General features: G+C 45.6%; 1 protein-coding gene across 8 annotated transcripts in view; it reads right to left on the bottom strand.

The window, feature by feature from the left end:
- The window catches only part of Lvrn (laeverin), a 97804-nt gene that overhangs the window by 53103 nt on the left and 22551 nt on the right, over positions 1–22150 (bottom strand). For 6 of the 8 annotated variants that reach the window (XR_015642435.1, XR_015642436.1, NM_001447175.1 and 3 more), the window contains exon 1: positions 13743–14481. The exons of 1 other annotated variant lie outside the window; for it this stretch is intronic. Coding sequence is in view for 2 of the 7 variants with exons in the window: in NM_001447175.1 (NP_001434104.1) it covers positions 13743–14428 (686 nt within the window). In the remaining 5 variants the exon portion in view is untranslated. Of the gene's footprint in view, positions 1–13742; positions 14482–22150 lie in introns of those variants that run through there. One more of the 8 variants, XR_015642437.1, reaches the window with a different exon arrangement.

The raw sequence follows: 22150 nt of genomic DNA, 5'->3' as shown, positions 1-22150 counted from the left end.
CTTTCATCTGTCACCAAAGGGTGAGCCAGTCTGAAGAATGTCTTTGTTTTCTCTTTTCTCAAATGTTTCCTCTTCTTTCTAATTGAAAACTTACAGTTCTATTTTGGACACCTCTGGGGGTAAACCATATGGGTATGTGCCAACTGAACATTATGTCCCTCAGTTACAGATAGACTGGCCACAGCCCTACTGTGGCTTCTCCTACTTCCGTGGAAAAATACAAAGACTAGCATACTGTCATGGTGCCCTGGAAATTCATGGCAGAAAGCTTAGGGACCAAACCCCATGATGTCAGGTTCACCTCAGTCACATCCTGTCTGAGTCTCTGAAGAGCTTGGGTCTCAGCAAACAGCTTTCTCCTCAGTCTTGTTATTTTATTTGCCAACACTCAATGACCTGGAGACCTGGCCGTAGAGGACAAGAGTGAATGTGAACTTCCCTTTCAAGTGAGGTCCTTACTGTCTGTCATATGTTGACTCTTGCTTCAGGCACCATTCCTAGATAAATAAAGGTAAACCAGCACAACCATCCCAAGACTGCCACCCATTCCTCATCTCAGCAGATCTCTCCTCCACAGCAAAAGAGCCTCTTTGCTTACCTGTAAATTTTTACACAGCTCTAGGAGGGACACCCAAGTAGTTGAGACATTCAGAAACCTCTTTCTCTCTCTCTCTCTCTCTCTCTCTCTCTCTCTCTCTCTCTCTCTCTCTCTCTCTCTCACACACACACACACACACACACACACACACACACACACACACACACAAATAAGAGTGAACCATCTCACAGAGGTCCATTGAGGATGTCCAAACTTTACTGACAAACCTATAATTAGCAGCTAGTCTGTTTGTCCTGCGTATTTCCCTCATTTTATTATAGCCTTGCTTGTGCAGGCTAAAGGAAGCTTGTGGTTTCACAGTAGCCTGGTCATTCCACTACCAACTGAAGAGTTCTGGGCAAGTCACATAATGGCACTTCGGCCTTAGTTCTCTGTGTGGAGAATGTGGCACTCTACATTGCTACTTGAGCTCACACATGATGTCATGTGTTATCAGTGAGCAACTTGACAACAAACCTCCAGTGCTCCCTGGCAAGTCTTACTCAACATTGATGCCATTTATAAGTTACAGGAAGGTTGATCATCATTCGTAACAAACTCGATTCCAAAAAGTCCAGAATTATACCTGATTACAAACTGAATACAAGTCATTGTTCAATCTCTATTTAGAAACTACCGGAAGTTAGGGAGTTCTGTTTTGTTTTGTTTGGTTTGGTTTTTAAACTTGTGTCATTTACAACAGAAGACTGACTGCACAGCTTTGGGATTGCTATAAAATATAGGCATCTTTATTAATATATACAAAAGGCCTTTAAATAGTGTTGCAGTGCTTCATAGACCAGCAAAAATGCATGTTCTATTATTTGGGTTGCCATGTTTGAGAGGAGACACAATGTTGAACAGAGAACTCAGTCACCTGAGTTCTCTACTGAGATGAGCAGAACAAACTATACTTTTCAAAGCCTTAAAAAACTTTAAAAAAGTGTTTAAAGCCTCTAGACACCTATGGGAATAGAATGTGTGATTGGAGTTATTTGATCTTAATGACCAGTTGGGTCTCTAAAACCACGAGTCTGGGGGATGGTGGTGAAAAGGAGGACTAAACACATCTAACAAGATGAGGATAAAGCCTTTGGGATGGCCCTGATTAAGCCACCTGAAGCTGGTAGGAGGGATCCTCTCAAGGGTTCATCCATGCCTCCTGGGAAGTCGATTCCTTGAAACTAGAACGCTTTGGACTGCCGGCAACATATTAGTACCAAAGAGAATACTATGAAGGGAAAAGGCACAGCTCACTATGGAGTACATATTTGGGTACCCGGAGAGCCGAATCCTGAGCATGAACCAAAGAAAGAGATGTTGGACAGCAGCTCCTCTGCCCCACACAAAGTTTATGAATCTTAAGGAGGTTGCAAGACAGGCAATAGGAAGACCATTAGACTCTTAGCGGAAGCAAGATGAGTTTGGTTATGAGTGGTGAATAGCAACTTAGAGGGCTGAAACTGTAACAAGCCAAGCCACAGCAGATGCTTCCACATCCATGACTTAAGTCTCTAGAGAAAGGAACGAAATCCTCAGGAGTTTTCAGCATCTATTTACCTGCCTGATTTTATACAAACAGTTCGAGAAAATTCCCTACAAAGTCAGAACCATTTGACTCTCAATCTTAACTGCAAAGGCCAGAGGCAAGCAACAGCAACATAATCCTGCTATACCACATCTGAGAGTCACACACTGAGTGCCTTTGCCTTCCTTTTCCCTCTGCCCATGGAGAGAGAAGTGGTCCAGCCTTCAGAGCACAAGAGGGTCCACCACTCTTCCCTTCGAGTCTTATGGAAACATTCAATAATGGTGTCCTTTAAGTCTGTGTTTAGTGTGGTCAACTGGTGCAGGAATTACAGAAGGGGAATTTGCCTCCTAGTGGCTCAGCCTAGGGATCTTCCCCCCGTCTTGCTCTAGACTTCATCATGCTCTGGGACTGGAAGAGGTCTTTGTAGCCAAGATCTGCGCACTTGGTAGTAAGTCTATTTCCATAGGAAAGATATCGACTGTGTGTACTCAGTAAAACATTTTATTCCAAATTATTTTATGAACTCCATATGGCTACATCTCCCTTAACAAGTAATAAATAGCAGAGCTGGTCAGAGATTAAGTAAAATTCTTCAAGAGTGATAATGACCCAATCCTTAAATAGTTTTACAGCATACACCCAGAAATCAAGATGTTTAGTAGAGCCACATACATGTTCAACCACTGGACTGTGTCCCATGAATTATGTTTGTTTATTGCTCGTGTAAGAGAATCTGAAAACTATAGTTTTCACCAGGCAACAAAATATAATAGCTTCAAAAATCCACCCTGCAGAAAAATGATGCCAAATTAGGTTAGGAAGTTCTTCAAAGTAAATGCCTTGAGATTAGGAGGTCTCTCTTTGAGCAGCTCAAGTAGAGGAGGACATAGGAGATCCAGGGAGAGATCATGAGCCCAAGAACAGAACTTTTATCAAGCAGTAGGTGGTGTTTGCCAAGCCTCGAATGCTGTCAGGGAGTTGGAAAGAGGCACCCAGCTCTAACCTTGAGCTAGTGGAGAGGAGATTCTCAAAAACAGCATGAATATTTCTTAAAGCTAACAGAATTAAAGCTGGTGTTCATTCACCCTGAAAGTAACTGAAACTAACCCAGAGTCAGGACTCTGCTCCTACCCACTGAGGACCTAAGAGGTAACTGAAGAGCTGGCTGCTTTGGAAGCAGAGCCAGAAGTGGGCTGCTGCCTCCAAAAGCATGGTGATCCTAGGCAAGGAAGGATCTACGCCGAAGTAGAACTGGGACACTGTGAACCATAACGGGCACTTTTTGGGGTCTTATCCAGTAGAGCCACCTAGAAGGGGATAAAGCAGCTTAAGAACGCATTACATGATGGCTGGAATGAGGAAGCAGTGAAGTAAGTAACCACCTTAGCAGAGCAATAAGATAATCTCCAGCTAAGTCAAGGGATGTGTGGGAACAGGACAAATAACATAGAAAGCTAGGAAGTGTCAAAAGAGATGCATGTGTCAGGAAAATGAGGCATCAACTAGTCAGTGAGCAAGTGGCAAGAAGAGGAGTTCGAGTAAAAAGCACCTACTGTGGACTCTTCTTCTGGTGCCTGTCTCACCAGACACCTGTGATGTCTGACCAGCACCTATTAACATGGACAAGGAGTGGAACCCAGATGTCCTTCAATAAAGGAATGGATATAGAAAATGTGGTACATTTACACAATGGAGTACTACTCAGTTATTAAAAACAATGACTTCTTGAAAGTTTTAGACAAATGGATGGGACTAGAAAATATCCTGAATGAGGTAACACAATCACAAAAAAACATACATTATATGCACTCACTGATAAGTGGATATTAGCTCAAAAGCTTGAATTACCCAAGATACAATTCACAGACCACATGAAGCTCAAGAAGAAGAACGACCAAAGTATGGATGCTTTAGTACTTCTTAGAAGGGGAACAAAATACTCACAGGAGGAAATATGGAGACAAAATATGGTACACAGACGAAGAAAAGGTCATCCAGAGACTGCCACACATGGGGATCCATCCCACATGCAGTCACCAAACCCAGTCACTATTGGGGATGCCAAGAGGTACATGCTGCAGGAACCTGATACAGCTGTTACCTGACAAATACAGAGGCAGATACTCACAGTCAACCATTGGACTGAGAATGGGGTCCTCAGTGGGGGAGGTAGAGAAAGGACTGAGGTAGCTGAGGGGATTTGCAAACCCATAAGAAGAACAACAATATCAACCAAACAGACACCCCCAAGAGCTCCCAGGGACTAAACCACCACCCAAGAGTACATAGGGATGGATGGACCTATGGCTCCAGCAGAGGATGGCCTTGTTGGGTGTCAATGGGAGGGGAGGCCCTTGATTCTGTGAAGGCCCCAGTGTAGGGGAATTCCAGGGCAGGGAGGCAGGAGGGAGTGGGTGGGTGGGGTAGTACCCTCATGGAGGCAGCGGGCAGGGAGATGGAATAGGGAGTTTCTGGAGGGGAAACCAGGAAGGGGGATAACATTTGAAATGTAAATAAATCCAATAAAAATGGAAAAAACTAAACATGGAACTATATGGGCTTCATAGGAGAAAAAGTTAGAAAGGTAATTCCACCCACTAAACCATGACAGTGGGAAAATCAAAGCTGTTTTTACTACATGGAGGCATCATGCATTTGGGATATGCTAATCACATTTGATTTCCTAAAGGTATGGGATGATAGCAAAATCACCTCCCAGAAAAACCATTGGTCACACAAAATGCAAGTTCAACACCTACCCCAGCAATAACATCGTTTCCTTCCTCCCTCTCCATCAACGTCGTCGTGTGCCTGGTACTACAGTTCACTGACCTTGTCTTGAGACATGCACATTCCTTCCCAGTATTGCTCAATTTTCTGTTTTGAAAGTGTGTCAGACTCTAGGCATTGTGTCAGCTTTCTTAGCGTAAGAGGCAAGACTTCAAGGAAGTCTTTTAACATCCCAAGTTCACTCTGCCTAATTTTGATCATGTTACTGTCTCCTTTCTCTGACAGCAATAAAGGTGTGGATTTTCTACAACTCTTCTGTAAATTCCTTCCCTGGAGCCTCCTCATTGCCTTTCTCTAAGTTCCTCTCAGCTACCTCTCATCTTTTATCAGGTGAATACCATTACCAAAATGCAAGAATATTCCCAAGAATTCAAGAGCATGGTTATATATTTGTTCTCATCAAGTTAAGGAGTGGGGGCCAGCCAGGTGGATCAGTAGGTTAAGATGCTAGTGGCCAAGCCAGCTGACTTTAGTTTGATCCCCAGGACCCAGAGGTAGAAGGGGAAACAAAACTCTCAAAAGTTGTCTCCTGAGCTTCATAGACACAAACACACGCACAGAGTGAATAAATGTAACTTTTAGAAGAAGCAACTTCAAGTAACTTAAAAGTTAAAAGGAACTTGTAAAAGCTTGCCATCTTAACTTACAGATGTGAACTCTCATTCCCTAGGAACTTAGAACAGCGATGCCAGAATCAATGCTTCCACTTCCATATTCTAAAGGTACGAAATAATCAGGATGAAAATAGTGAAGCATACTTATGAATAAAACCTTTCTAAAGGTAATTAATGTTTTTGAGACAGGGTCTTGCTACACAGCCCTGGCTGGCCTTGAACTCACAGAGGTCTGCCCACTTCTGTTTCCTGAGTGCCGGGATTAATAGCATGTATCACCACACCTAGCTCTGAAAGCTAATTAAGGAAGACTTACATAACGGAGCAGTTGGAAGATAATGTCTGAGTGAACTAAAGAGACCCTAGTGAAGCGCACTTGTAGAGCTGCTCTCTGTTTGCAAAGAAGAAGTTGCAAGGGATCATCAAGTACTTCCAGTGTCTATCTAACCAATAATTGCAGCAAAAAACAAACAAAAACAAAAAAAACACTATTTAATGGCTAAAAACCCATTTAAAGGCTAAAAGAGAAAGACCTGACAATGCCAAATGTTGGCAAAAAAAAAAACAGAGCAACCAGGATTCTCTGGTACTATTGATGAAAATTGCAAGTGGTCAAATGCCTTGGAAAATAAGTTTTTGCATTTTTCAAACATCTATCTACTATGTTATACAGCAGGTCTACCTTTGATACAGTATAGAAAGAAGTAAGTTTACATAAAGATTGGTGTTTGGATATTTCTGGAAGATTTCTTTGTAATAGAATTTTTTGTAGTAGATTTCTTTGTAATACTGGAAATAATCTAAGTATCTTATAAATGTTTGAGAACAAATGGAAACTTATTTTTAATATTATGACATGTAGGTTAACAACAAATGGGTAGTAAAAGATGCATTGTGGAAACATCAGGCTTTAGAAAGCTGGAGTAGGAAGACTGGAAAAGGCTGGTGTAGAGTGGACCCTGCCCTGAACAGTCTTTCAAAAACTGATATGGGCAGTTCAAGAAGACTCTAGAATTTCTTTTTATTTCCATTAATTAATTTTTTTTATTCACTTCACATCTGATCATAGTCCCCCTTCTTCCTCTCCTCCTAATCCCATCCTTACAAATCTCACCCCTCATTAACACAGCCTCTACTCAGAGAAGGGGAAGTCCCCTGTGGACTTGCCCTGGAACATCCAGTCACAGCAGAGCTAAGAGCATCCTCTCACAGAGGTCAAGTCTACTTAGGGGGATGGGATCCAATGGCAGGCAACAGAGTCACAGAACCTCTCACTCCAAAAGTTAGGGAACCCACATGAAGACCAAGCTATACATCTACTACAAATGTGCAGGGGGCCTAGGTTCAGCCCCTAAATGCTCTTTGGTTGGTGGTTCAGTCTCTGTGAGCCCCCATGGACCCGAGCTAGTTGATTCTGTTGTCCTGCCTGCTAGATGGGCAGGGATAAAGATGGAGCAGAGACTGAGGGAATGACCAACCAATGACTGCCCCAATTTGAGACCCATCTCATGGGAGAGAACCAACCATGAGACTATTAATGATACTCTGCTATGATTGTAGACAGGAGCCTGGGATCTGGAATTTCTAATGAACATTTGTACTTTACTTTTGTTCATTTCCTGAGAGTTAAAATTTAAGATCTCCCTCCCTCCCTCCCTACCCCCACCCCTCTCTGGGGCCTAGGGGAATGGCCCAGTGGTTAAAGAGCACTTGTTACTGTGTTCGATCCTTAACATCCATACAGTGGTCCACAGGCACCAGTAACTCCAGTTCCAGGGCATCTGGTGCCCTCTTCTGGCCTCCATGGGTATCACACACTCATGGTGCACAGTGCAACGCATTTGAACATACAATGAAAATAAATGTCTTAAAAAAAAAAAAGATATCTCTCCCCAAAAGCCTACTTATGCTATAACAGAAGTAAGTCACCATAGCAGCTGGTATTGTTTTCCTCAGCACATGCCTGCAATTCCAGCGCCTGGAAAGATGAGGCAGGAGGACAGTGACTTGGGGCAAGTTTGAACTGAAAAGCAAGAACCTGCTTCAAAAGGCAAATTAAAAAATGTTCCCACAAAGTTAGACACTGCCTTTCTAGCATTCGTCGTCACCCCACATTCATATACTCATCTACAAGGAACAGAAACAGAACATGATGCCCAGTACTCTTGAACTGGTGGGACTAACTTTACCCTCAGGATGGTATTTCATAAAGGGTTTCTTTAGTTCTTTAAAAATGGCCAGAGTCAAGTTTTAGCTATTCTGGAATTTAGAATGTTTGGTTGACTCGTTGACTCATGTAATAGTAAATACCACACACACACACACACACAAAAAAGAAACAAAAACAAAACCCCACAGGTTTTAATAATGAAGCAGCCATCACAGACTGAACAAGTGGGTTCCCTATAGGAACATAATTTTCATCTTCCACAACAGATTCCAAAGGTCAGAAACCCTTGTGCAAAGTGGAGTTGGTAGCACAATGTCTTATGGAGTTCTCAACAATTGCTTAAAAGCCACGATTAAACAATGCTATAACTCAGGTGTGTGTGATGAACTACTACTGGTAGGCTATCACCAGACTTTACCTCCAGAATTCAGAAGTGTAAAACAAACTGTCTTAAACCAACTTCTTCACACTCTGAGATTTACACCATGACACAGAAAAAAAAGCAAGCTCATCAATTAGAGACTCTTCACTGTTACTGTGTAAATCAATCTTGTAAGTCAGTTCAAAACCCAAACTTCTCTTCAAGACTTACTAGTTCTTCAGGATACAAAAATCCAAGATGCATCTTTCTACTCCAAAATATCATGGTGAAAAAGAAAAAGGAAAAGGAGAATTCTCAAAAAGAGAAGAGTTTGCCTCCTGGCCAGATTCATGTGACTGTGTTTTCTGGATGGGTGTGACATGAATTGCTGCCTCACAGTAACCAAGGCTCAGTAGTTTTCAATGATGCTAAGACCCTCTTCTGTACTCCTGTGTGTTCAGTCCCTTGCCAGAGCCTGGCTAAACTCCCTTTAAAGCCATCGTGGACGGTCACATCTATAGTATCCACTGCAATACTTACTTTTATTCTTGGCATGGTGTAGCTATCCAGCCAATACCCTCCACCCTTTAGACTCCTTAGACCTCTAAGGCAGTGTTTAGGGTCCATGACCTAAGACACTTGTATTTTGTGAATTAGAAACCACACTCTTTCTAGTGTCAGGCTGACAAGGCTCCCACAGAATTGCTTTGCCTGTACTCCTACATGGTTCCTGGATTAATCTGGCCTCAGGGTCAATCTACCGGCAATATGGAGAATACAAAGACTCCTCCCTTGCTTATGGTAGGAACAGTTCTGAGCTGTGGGAACTATTTTTCGCTAGGGCTTCATCTGATCTCACATCCTATGTTGACTTTCTTCCCAGTCTACATCTCTTTTATTCCTGGGAATACTTTCCAAGAAATTGCTTTTAGGGCACAAGAGAGATGGCTCACAGGCTACCTTTCCAGAGGACCTGGGTTTGATTCCCAGCACTAAGAAGGTTAGCTGCCTCTAACCTAGGAGATCAGATGTCCTCCATGGCTTCTGTAGGTACCAGGCAAGCTTACGGCTGCAGACATATGTGCAGGCAAAGCATGCTTACACATTAAAAATAATTTTAAAAAGAAATGACTTTCCCACGAAAATTTGTGTGAGTTCATGCCCTGGTCAAACATACTTGCTCTCTCCATTTTCACTCTTTCTCTCCTCCATGCCTTCCTCTCTACAGTAAAGAGGCTCGCCAACCTCATCATTCAGTAACCTTTTAACCCAAAGAACAGAAATCCAAGGCTGCATAAATATACGCAAAATCATTCAATATATTTCACTATGTTAAGATGCTAAAGAAGAAAAATCATATCACAAAAGATATGTGAAAAAATATTTCATAAAATCTAACAACTGTTCATAAAAATTATCACATGAAATATGTAAATAACTCAAGAAAGTAGGCATCAACCAACCAAATAATCCAATCAAAAATGGGGTGCAGATCTAAAGAGAGAATTCTCAGCAGAGAAACCTCAACTGGCCAAAAAACCATGAAATATTCAACGTGATTGAGGGACACAGAGGGGATAGGAACTCCACAGGAAGACCAAGAGTCAACTGGCCTGGACCCTTGGGGGCTGAACCATCCACTAACTAGCATTCATAGGCTGGACCTACCCCTCACATGTGTGGCAGATGTAGCGTTCAGTCTTCATGTGGGTCCCCAACAACTGGAGTGGAGGCTGTCCCTGAATCTGTTGTCTGCCTCCAGATCCTGTTCCCCTAACTGGACTGCTTTGCCTGACCTCAGTGGGGGAGGATGTGCCTCATCCTCTAGTGACTTGATGTGCCTGGTGGAGTGATGCTCTGGGCAGCCTCCCAGTTCTCAGAGAAAAAGAAGAGGGTAGGTGGAGGGGCTGTGTGTGTGTTGCGGGAGCCGGGGGGACTGAGATAGGTATTTGATAGTGAGTAAATAAAAACATAAATAAATAAATTGGAAAAGAAAATTAATGTTCAACATCCTTAGGCATCAGGGAAATGCAAATCAAAATGACTCTGAGAGTCCATTTTATATGTCAGAATGGCTAAGACCAAAAGCACAAGTTTTGCTGGTGAGGATGTGGAGCAAGGGGAACACTCTTCCATTGCTGGTGAGAGCTCAAATGTGTATAGCTACTTTGGAAATAAATATGACTTTTCAGAAAATTAGGGCTTGATCTACCTCAAGACACAGCTATGCCACTCCTGGGCATGTAACCAAAGAACACTCCATCCTACCACAAGGACACTGGCTCAACTATGTTCTCAGCAGGTTTTTTGAAAATAGTCAGAAACTGGAAACAACCCAGATGTCCCTCGACAGAAGAGTGGATACAGAAAATGTGGTACATTTACACAACAGACACCCAGCAGTTATAAACAATGACATCATGAAACTTGCAGGCAAATGGATGGAGCTAGAAAGGATTATCCTGAGTGAGGTAACCCAGAACCAGAAAGACAAACATCATACATACTCACTGATAAGTGGATGTTAGCTAGTCATGGTAAGGGCTGGTCATGCTACAATCCACACACTCAGAGAGGCTAAATAACCAGGAGGGCTTTAGGGATGACACACATATCTCCCTGGGAAGCAGAAATAGAATAGATTTTCCAGGGGAACTGGAGGCCGGTGGGTATGGGAACAGGTGTGGGATAGGAGGAATGGAGGAAGAACATAGAGGGAAACAACTGGACCTAGAGGTCATTTGGGAGGTGAAATAAAAACCTAGTGTAATGAGAACTCCATGGAATCTATGAGGGTGATTCTAGCAAAGACTCCCAATAATGGGGGATATGGAGCCTGAACCCTCCATCTCCTATAACCAGGCAAGGCTTCCATGGTACCACAAAACCTTCAACCTACTATCTGTCTGTCCTGCAAGATGTGCTGGGGTAAAGGTGACATAGAATTTGTGGGAATGGCTAACCAATAACTTGTGCAACTTGAGACTCAGCCCATGAGAGTGAGCTCTTGCCTGACACTGCCGTGGGAGCCAGGAACTAGAGCCTGGATGCCCAAAGACTTAGGATAGAACCAAACATGACTGGTTAAAAAAATCAACAAAATGATGCCTAATGACCCTGTGCTAGTGGGACGGGAGCCTAACATAATCATCAGAGAGGCTTGATCCAGCAACTGATGGGAGCAGTTGTGGAGACCCACAGTAAAGCATTAGGTGGAGCTTGGGGAATCCGCAGTAAGATGGAGAGGAAGGGTTGTAGGAACCAGTGTGGTTGAGGACACCACAAGAGCATACCCTACAGAATCAACTAACCTGGCGTGAGAGGAGCTCACAGAGACTGAACCAGAAGTCCTGGAGTACGAAGGGGTCTGACCTAGGTCCTCTGCATATGTTACGGCTGTTTAGCTTGGTGTTCCTGTGGGAGTTGCCTGCTTTTGGGTTTGGGACCCTTTCCTCCTACTAGTATGCCTTGCCAAATTTTAATATGAGGGGTTGTACCTAGTCTTATTGCAATATGATATCCCCTGTTTGGTTGATATTCCTGAGATAGCTGTCCTTTGGAGGGAAGTGGATCTGGGGCCGATGGGAGGTAGGGAAGGGGACTGGATGGAGAGGAGGGAGGAGAAACTGTGGTCGGGATGTAACTTATGAGAGAAGACTAAATAAGAAAGAAAAGCATAGAAAGAACATAATGTCCTCAACTTGGCAACTTACATAAACATCTACACCATCATATAAAACTAAAACTTTGTACCTATTATTTGAAACTCCCCCTCTCTCCCCTGGCCCTTGCATTTTCCTACCTGACAACCTTCTTAGACTCCTATATATCAGAACTTGGCAATTTCCGTGTTTGGAAAACAAGGAGCCTAGGTTAAGCTGACCTACCTCTAGGCAGCACCACTGTTCTTTAATAAGCTTCTCCTGTCTCATCACATTAGCACAGTGTTCTAAAGCTAACTGATTCCAGGGACGGAAGAACAGGCTCAGCAGACAAACCGAGGGCCTGGTCTGTTCCCACAGATTACTGGACCACCAGCCACCATTATGACCCCAGTTTCAAGCATATTTTTTGTTTTGGGTCTAGAAACGGAGGCAGAACAACTTGTTCTTAAAAAACTCCAATTCTAGATCCCTCTCTGTTTCCTGTTGTACAATAGGAAAATGGAGTGGCTCTCTCCTCTCCCATGACAGCTTACCTAGACAGAACAGAGAGACAGGACAGGTTAGTCCCTACCAGGACAGAGAGGAGAAAGGAAGGGTCCAGCAAACAAGCCAAGGTGTGTGGACAGTGAAACCTCTGGCCAGCGTGCCCTGTAAGACTGTAAGACAGGTTCTGTTATGCCAAACCATTCTCAGTGTAGTATACTTGGTTCTTACATAATTCTTAAGAGAAAACTTCAAGTTGTTTTTCAAGAATTAATGCACTGACACAGGTGGAAAAGTGAACACATCGCTCTTTAAAAGTTATGATGAAGGGGTTGGGGATTTAGCTCAGTGGTAGAGCGCTTGCCTAGCAAGCGCAAGGCCCTGGGTTCGGTCCCCAGCTCTGAAAAAAAGAAAAAAAATGTTAAGACTACATAACTGCTAAAGGGGCTTACTAAACTTGTTTAAGACCTTTGAAACTTCTAAAAAAATCTTGTTAGAGGTGGTTTACCAATGTGGTTCCTGCCCCTTCCCCCCCCCCCCCCCAGCATCCAAAAAACATTTCCTCTAATTCAGGGCAATATACACGAAGTTGTGCAAACTACAAATGAATGAATGAAGGAAGTTATTATCCAGTTTTCACAATATTGGCAGGTTTTCAGTAGTGTGACCTCAGAACACTGAAAGAGAAGATTCTTGAGCAGTGGCTGGAAACACCCCCTGTCAGAGAAATTACCAAAAGTGAGTATAAGAAGAACATATGTACAGTTATGTGGGATCGAATCCCAGCAGAGGAATCCCAGAAGGGTCTGACTCAGAAGCTTGGTAGAAGGAATCATATGTCACAGATTGTCAGCAAAAGGAGATGTGAGTCCTGATGGTGGTGGGACAGATAATTGAATTGCTATTCTGAAGTTTAGTAAAACTAAACACACAGAAAAGGATACGGGAACAGGCAACCCCACTGTAGGTGTGTTTGCAGAGCCACAACTCTCTGGGCTGGTTGGAGCTAGGCAGAGCAAAGCTGAGAGGTCAGAGTTCCTAGCAGAGAACTTAGAGCAAGGAAAGATACTTCGAGCTTCCTTACTTTAAGGCTAGAAGCACTGGATGGTTCTGATCCCTTTGGTGGGGAGTCGATTCAAACAGGTGTTTGAATTTTCTGGGATCTCTTGGTCATTAGAAGTTATTGATCCAAGTACCAATCTTTAAGAAGGGAATCAATCATTTGTTTAGAGGGCTAAAATGTTCCGGGATAGAGAAAGGCTTTCTCTTAAAACAACAACAAAACGGAAAAACTTTGAGGTGAAAACAACTTCCACGTGGGCTAATTGCATGGTCAGAAGCAGAGTTGAAAAGTAAGCAGAGGAGAGACCTGGGTCTCAATGTCTTCATTCCTAGCAGAGTTTCAGAGGAGGGGAAAGAAGGAAGCCTTCACCTCTAGGAGAGGAGAAAATGTATTTCTCAGAGAAGATGCATCATATGGATGAACAGTGTGGGCAGGGATGCATGCAGAACTGAGCCATAAGCCCTTACCTGAGCTGGTCCTCGTCGGTGTAGAGGTTCAGAAAGAGCCCCTCTGAGCCTTCCTGAAGCACCTGGCCAGAGAAGTCGAAATTCAGCTCATAACTGCTACCTGGATCCAAGGATTGGCCCAGATCCAGCACCACATATTGCATGTCCAGCGCAAACCACACATTCTCCAAGGGCACACGGCCTACAGTGGCGTTCCTAGTGTCCGGAGCCAGCGGACCCCACACTTCCACTTGCTTGTAATTCAGAAAGAAGCTGTGCAGCAACAATGTCGAGGTGGCCACTGTGCAGCGAACAGTGATGTTCACGCGACCCGTGAAGGTCAAACTCGGTGTGGACAGGTTATCAGGCTGCAGCCGGGGCCACAGCTCTAGATCATAGTGAAGTGGGACAAGCCAGGGAGGAAGGCGCAGATGATCCCAGGGCCCCGACGGAGGTCTCCAGTCCTGGGAGGTCCCCACCGTGGACTCATGTGCTGGGGTTGGCTGTGTCCACTCCTGGCCGCCGGGAGGCGACAATGATGTGTCCTTCACCAGGTGGCTATCCAGCTCCGAAGACTGGACGTGCGCGCAGCTGCCATACAAGGCAGCCAGAACCACAAGCGCCAGCAGGAGCACCGCTGTCAGCCCGGCCAGCAGCAGGGCCACCCCGCGGCTCACATATATGCCGGAGCTGAAAGGGGGGCTCATGGTCGGAGATTGGGGTAGGAGAGATCGGAGACTAGAGATAGAGACAGCGGATTAAACCCAGGACTGGATGTGCAACGATGGGACCCCTTCCCAGTCCCTCCTCCCTTGTTCTGTCCCTCCTCCTCTAGGAGTTTGAGAAGACTAGAACTGAAGAAAGCGCCTGGGACCATGGTTTTCCCCTCCCCTAACCAGATCCAGATCCCTGCCTACCTACCACCAGAGACTGGGAGGAAGGGCGGACCCCTCACCAGGGAGCACTCCCCTTTGGTCCTTGCGGGGAGGCACCGTCAAACCAAGCTCCCATCTGAACGTCATCGACGGTTTTTTATTTGTTTGTTTATTTGTTGTTGTTTTGGATTAGTGGCTGAGTAAAAATGGGTCAGGTTCCTGGGGGGAGGGGTGCGATTTTGAAGATGCTCTCTAAACTGAGTCTGCAAGGAGCTTCCAAGACGCTGTAACAAACGTCTGAACCAAAGTTGGTGTTCCCCCAAGTCGCGTTCAGATTAAACTGGGTACGCACGCTGCTCAGACAGCTAGCGTGAGTTTAGGGGTTTTGCTGGATCTGGGGGACTAAAATCAAATCAAACAAACAAACAAAAGCTGGGAGCAGGGTGCGGCATCTAGCCAGTGGAAAGGCGGGAAGCGAGTGGACTGACTCTTAGGTCTGAGACTTAGACAGGAGCACGATTTGGGTCTCTGCTTTCACACGAGGCAAAAGGAACTACCGGCTTCTAAGATCCGATCATCTCAAGCGAAGAAGATAAAGCTGTCTCTCCAGGGACTGAATTGTTTTCTGGTGGTGCGCTAACTAAAGAGTCCTTTGGCACGCCAGGCATCTGTTTGCTATTTAGCCTGTGTGCCTGGGCGGGTTCTCTGCCTGTGCACGGAATCTTGTCTTGGCTCTGCAGGCACAGGAGTGCAAGCTGCTGGGCAAACGAGGAATGCCATGATTAAGATCTGTTCATGCTGAAGATACATTTCAAAGTATCCAGTCTTTAAGCAACTTCTTTTTCCCGCCAGAGTTGTTGGGGGTGGGGAGCTGGGGAGAGCTTCTGCCTGGCAGCTGTAACTGAGGATTAGCGGTCTTGTTTTGCCTTTAATTCTCCCAGTGATGAAATCCTTTCAACTGAAAGTGGATGGCACTGAAGCTTGCGGGAAATGTGTTTCCTCCTTCCTCCAACTGAAACCAATCAAATCAACACCACCAAAACGCGGAGGTGGAAGTCAATTTGACAGTAAACTCATAAAGATGTCCTGTCATCTGTGGGCCAGTCTCCAGCTCCTTGGTTGACTTTGTTTCTTCAGAAAAGAGAAAATCGTGTTTAAAAAGTAATTGTGACCATGTGCCTGATTCTCAGAAGATCCTGGGTGAAGATGGGAAGCAAGCTCCCTCTCTACCTTCACAGTCACACTGCTGGTATTTCGATCTAAGGTCGCATGGCTTAAGTCATCAGGTGGAAATTGTGACTGAGCTAGTTAATTGATCAACTAATAATTAACTACATTGGTTTACCCTCTCCAATTCTCTCTCTCACCCTCACTCCCCAGGCTAGATAAGCTCTAATCTTGAGGCACTTCTGCAGTTTAATGTGATTGCTGAGGCATAACTGCCAAATGCCTGGGTACAGTTAAAGAGGATGCTTTAATCACACACACACACACACACACACACACACGGGGGGGGGGTGGAGACAGAGACATACGCACAGGGAGGCAGACAGAGAGAGAAACAGAAATGGAGAAATAGAAAGCCTAAGAGACAGACAGACAGACACACAGAAAGAGACAGGGACAGACAGATGAAGAGAATGAGAGACAGAGAAATAGAGAGAGACACAGAGAGAGTTAGAGAGAGACAGATATATAGAGATAGAAACAGAAAGACAGATGCAGACATACAGACAAACAGGCAAAGAGGCAGAGACAGAGAGACAAAAAGACAGAGACACACCTAGAGAAGAGAGAAACAGGGAAATTAAAAAGAGAGAGAGAATCCTAGGATTACAGGCATAGACACAATAGCCAGTTCCCTCTAATTTGTATGTGGACATTATATTTGATGTTCCTAAGTGATATTAATGGTTTCAATTTATACCAACTTAATTCAGAGAATATAAAGATTCTGGTCCTATTTAGAGCGACCCATCTCTTTTGGTAATTTCATAGATTATATCTTTACCTGTGCAAAATAATAAAATTTCATAAAAAGCAGTGGAATTGAAAGCAACAGTTTAAAATCTCCCAACTAAAAAAGTTCTAGTCCATATGGATTAACTGGAGGATTTGACCAGAATCTCAAAGGACTAACAGTAGAGTACCTCAAAATATTCATAAATTAAGAATGGGAAGAACATTTCTGAAATATTTTTATGAAGTCAATATTACCCCAATACCAAAACCAGATGAAAGCCCAATAGCAGAAGAGAACAAAACTTCAGCCTGATCCCAGATCAACATTGATGCAACAATTTTCATGAATTCCCACAGCCTGAACTCCAGTACACAGCCAAAAGTCCATTCACCATGTTCAAGTTCACTCTACTCCAGAGGTTCAGGGAAGAGTCAACAGGTAACCAGAAAAGGTTACAAATCATGTAAGGGGGCTAAAGATGCAGATTCAATGTGATTACAAAAAAATTATTCAAAGAAATAGAAAAAATGAAATTAATACAGAAATTAAAATAATCTGGATCGATAAGGCAATCTTGAGCAAAGAGAATACTGGTGGAGACGTCACCCTACCTGATTTCAAGTTTTACTACTCAGCATAGCAATAGAAACAGCATTGTAGTGGAACAAAAATAGACACATGGATCAATGGCTTTGAAGAGAGGACCCAGACATGGGACCATGCACCTAAAGCCATCTGATAGTTTTGCAGATGCCAAAAATACACACTGGGAAAGGTGGTGGTTTAAATATGCTTGACTCAGGGAGTGGCACTATTAATATATATGGCCTTGTTGGAGGAAGTGTGTCCCTCTGGGAGTTGGGCTTTGAGATCCTCCTCCTAGCCACATAGAAGACAATCTGTCCCTGGCTTCCCTCAGATGACGATGCAGAACTCTCAGCTCCTCCTGCACCATGCCTGCCTGGATGCTGCCATGCTCCCACCTTAACGATAACGGACTGAACCTGTAAGCCAGCCCCAGGTGAATGTCCTCTCTCAGAGCTGCCTTGGTCATGGTGTCTCTTCACTTAACGATAATGGACTGAACCTGTAAGCCAGCCCCAGGTGAATGTCCTCTCTCAGAGCTGCCTTGGTCATGGTGTCTCTTCACTTAACGATAACGGACTGAACCTGTAAGCCAGCCCCAGGTGAATGTCCTCTCTCAGAGCTGCCTTGGTCATGGTGTCTCTTCACTTAACGATAACGGACTGAACATGTAAGCCAGCCCCAGGTGAATGTCCTCTCTCAGAGCTGCCTTGGTCATGGTGTCTCTTCACTTAACGATAACGGACTGAACGTGTAAGCCAGCCCCAGGTGAATGTCCTCTCTCAGAGCTGCCTTGGTCATGGTGTCTCTTCACTTAACGATAATGGACTGAACCTGTAAGCCAGCCCCAGGTGAATGTCCTCTCTCAGAGCTGCCTTGGTCATGGTGTCTCTTCACTTAACGATAATGGACTGAACCTGTAAGCCAGCCCCAGGTGAATGTCCTCTCTCAGAGCTGCCTTGGTCATGGTGTCTCTTCACTTAACGATAACGGACTGAACCTGTAAGCCAGCCCCAGGTGAATGTCCTCTCTCAGAGCTGCCTTGGTCATGGTGTCTCTTCACTTAACGATAATGGACTGAACCTGTAAGCCAGCCCCAGGTGAACGTCCTCTCTCAGAGCTGCCTTGGTCATGGTGTCTCTTCACTTAATGATAATGGACTGAACCTGTAAGCCAGCCCCAGGTGAACGTCCTCTCTCAGAGCTGCCTTGGTCATGGTGTCTCTTCACTTAATGATAATGGACTGAACCTGTAAGCCAGCCCCAGGTGAATGTCCTCTCTCAGAGCTGCCTTGGTCATGGTGTCTCTTCACTTAACGATAATGGACTGAACCTGTAAGCCAGCCCCAGGTGAATGTCCTCTCTCAGAGCTGCTTTGGTCATGGTGTCTCTTCACTTAACGATAACGGACTGAACCTGTAAGCCAGCCCCAGGTGAATGTCCTCTCTCAGAGCTGCCTTGGTCATGGTGTCTCTTCACTTAACGATAACGGACTGAACCTGTAAGCCAGCCCCAGGTGAATGTCCTCTCTCAGAGCTGCCTTGGTCATGGTGTCTCTTCACTTAACGATAACGGACTGAACGTGTAAGCCAGCCCCAGGTGAATGTCCTCTCTCAGAGCTGCCTTGGTCATGGTGTCTCTTCACTTAACGATAATGGACTGAACGTGTAAGCCAGCCCCAGGTGAATGTCCTCTCTCAGAGCTGCCTTGGTCATGGTGTCTCTTCACTTAACGATAATGGACTGAACCTGTAAGCCAGCCCCAGGTGAATGTCCTCTCTCAGAGCTGCCTTGGTCATGGTGTCTCTTCACTTAACGATAACGGACTGAACCTGTAAGCCAGCCCCAGGTGAATGTCCTCTCTCAGAGCTGCCTTGGTCATGGTGTCTCTTCACTTAACGATAATGGACTGAACCTGTAAGCCAGCCCCAGGTGAATGTCCTCTCTCAGAGCTGCCTTGGTCATGGTGTCTCTTCACTTAATGATAATGGACTGAACCTGTAAGCCAGCCCCAGGTGAACGTCCTCTCTCAGAGCTGCCTTGGTCATGGTGTCTCTTCACTTAATGATAATGGACTGAACCTGTAAGCCAGCCCCAGGTGAATGTCCTCTCTCAGAGCTGCCTTGGTCATGGTGTCTCTTCACTTAATGATAATGGACTGAACCTGTAAGCCAGCCCCAGGTGAACGTCCTCTCTCAGAGCTGCCTTGGTCATGGTGTCTCTTCACTTAACGATAATGGTCTGAACCTGTAAGGCAGCCCCAGGTGAACGTCCTCTCTCAGAGCTGCCTTGGTCATGGTGTCTCTTCACTTAACGATAATGGACTGAACGTGTAAGCCAGCCCCAGGTGAATGTCCTCTCTCAGAGCTGCCTTGGTCATGGTGTCTCTTCACTTAACGATAATGGACTGAACCTGTAAGCCAGCCCCAGGTGAATGTCCTCTCTCAGAGCTGCCTTGGTCATGGTGTCTCTTCACTTAACGATAACGGACTGAACCTGTAAGCCAGCCCCAGTTGAATGTCCTCTCTCAGAGCTGCCTTGGTCATGGTGTCTCTTCACTTAACGATAACGGACTGAACCTGTAAGGCAGCCCCAGGTGAACGTCCTCTCTCAGAGCTGCCTTGGTCATGGTGTCTCTTCACTTAACGATAACGGACTGAACCTGTAAGGCAGCCCCAGGTGAACGTCCTCTCTCAGAGCTGCCTTGGTCATGGTGTCTCTTCACTTAACGATAACGGACTGAACCTGTAAGCCAGCCCCAGGTGAATGTCCTCTCTCAGAGCTGCCTTGGTCATGGTGTCTCTTCACTTAACGATAACGGACTGAACCTGTAAGGCAGCCCCAGGTGAACGTCCTCTCTCAGAGCTGCCTTGTTCATGGTGTCTCTTCACTTAACGATAACGGACTGAACCTGTAAGCCAGCCCCAGGTGAATGTCCTCTCTCAGAGCTGCCTTGGTCATGGTGTCTCTTCACTTAACGATAATGGACTGAACCTGTAAGGCAGCCCCAGGTGAATGTCCTCTCTCAGAGCTGCCTTGGTCATGGTGTCTCTTCACTTAACGATAATGGACTGAACCTGTAAGCCAGCCCCAGGTGAACGTCCTCTCTCAGAGCTGCCTTGGTCATGGTGTCTCTTCACTTAACGATAATGGACTGAACCTGTAAGGCAGCCCCAGGTGAATGTCCTCTCTCAGAGCTGCCTTGGTCATGGTGTCTCTTCACTTAACGATAATGGACTGAACCTGTAAGCCAGCCCCAGGTGAATGTCCTCTCTCAGAGCTGCCTTGGTCATGGTGTCTCTTCACTTAACGATAACGGACTGAACCTGTAAGCCAGCCCCAGGTGAATGTCCTCTCTCAGAGCTGCTTTGGTCATGGTGTCTCTTCACTTAACGATAACGGACTGAACCTGTAAGCCAGCCCCAGGTGAATGTCCTCTCTCAGAGCTGCCTTGGTCATGGTGTCTCTTCACTTAACGATAACGGACTGAACCTGTAAGCCAGCCCCAGGTGAATGTCCTCTCTCAGAGCTGCCTTGGTCATGGTGTCTCTTCACTTAACGATAACGGACTGAACGTGTAAGCCAGCCCCAGGTGAATGTCCTCTCTCAGAGCTGCCTTGGTCATGGTGTCTCTTCACTTAACGATAATGGACTGAACCTGTAAGCCAGCCCCAGGTGAATGTCCTCTCTCAGAGCTGCCTTGGTCATGGTGTCTCTTCACTTAACGATAATGGACTGAACCTGTAAGCCAGCCCCAGGTGAACGTCCTCTCTCAGAGCTGCCTTGGTCATGGTGTCTCTTCACTTAACGATAACGGACTGAACCTGTAAGGCAGTCCCAGGTGAACGTCCTCTCTCAGAGCTGCCTTGGTCATGGTGTCTCTTCACTTAACGATAACGGACTGAACCTGTAAGGCAGCCCCAGGTGAACGTCCTCTCTCAGAGCTGCCTTGGTCATGGTGTCTCTTCACTTAATGATAACGGACTGAACCTGTAAGCCAGCCCCAGGTGAATGTCCTCTCTCAGAGCTGCCTTGGTCATGGTGTCTCTTCACTTAACGATAATGGACTGAACCTGTAAGGCAGCCCCAGGTGAATGTCCTCTCTCAGAGCTGCCTTGGTCATGGTGTCTCTTCACTTAACGATAATGGACTGAACCTGTAAGCCAGCCCCAGGTGAACGTCCTCTCTCAGAGCTGCCTTGGTCATGGTGTCTCTTCACTTAACGATAATGGACTGAACCTGTAAGGCAGCCCCAGGTGAATGTCCTCTCTCAGAGCTGCCTTGGTCATGGTGTCTCTTCACTTAACGATAATGGACTGAACCTGTAAGCCAGCCCCAGGTGAATGTCCTCTCTCAGAGCTGCCTTGGTCATGGTGTCTCTTCACTTAACGATAATGGACTGAACCTGTAAGGCAGCCCCAGGTGAACGTCCTCTCTCAGAGCTGCCTTGGTCATGGTGTCTCTTCACTTAACGATAACGGACTGAACCTGTAAGGCAGCCCCAGGTGAACGTCCTCTCTCAGAGCTGCCTTGGTCATGGTGTCTCTTCACTTAACGATAACGGACTGAACCTGTAAGGCAGCCCCAGGTGAACGTCCTCTCTCAGAGCTGCCTTGGTCATGGTGTCTCTTCACTTAACGATAACGGACTGAACCTGTAAGCCAGCCCCAGGTGAATGTCCTCTCTCAGAGCTGCCTTGGTCATGGTGTCTCTTCACTTAACGATAATGGACTGAACCTGTAAGGCAGCCCCAGGTGAACGTCCTCTCTCAGAGCTGCCTTGGTCATGGTGTCTCTTCACTTAACGATAACGGACTGAACCTGTAAGCCAGCCCCAGGTGAACGTCCTCTCTCAGAGCTGCCTTGGTCATGGTGTCTCTTCACTTAACGATAACGGACTGAACCTGTAAGGCAGCCCCAGGTGAACGTCCTCTCTCAGAGCTGCCTTGGTCATGGTGTCTCTTCACTTAACGATAACGGACTGAACCTGTAAGGCAGCCCCAGGTGAA

The sequence above is a fragment of the Rattus norvegicus genome, chromosome 18, assembly GCF_021556685.1.
Source record: "Rattus norvegicus strain SHRSP/BbbUtx chromosome 18, alternate assembly SHRSP_T2T, whole genome shotgun sequence".
In the NCBI taxonomy this organism is placed as follows: domain Eukaryota; kingdom Metazoa; phylum Chordata; class Mammalia; order Rodentia; family Muridae; genus Rattus; species Rattus norvegicus.
This window is presented reverse-complemented; position numbering and strand designations above follow the sequence as displayed.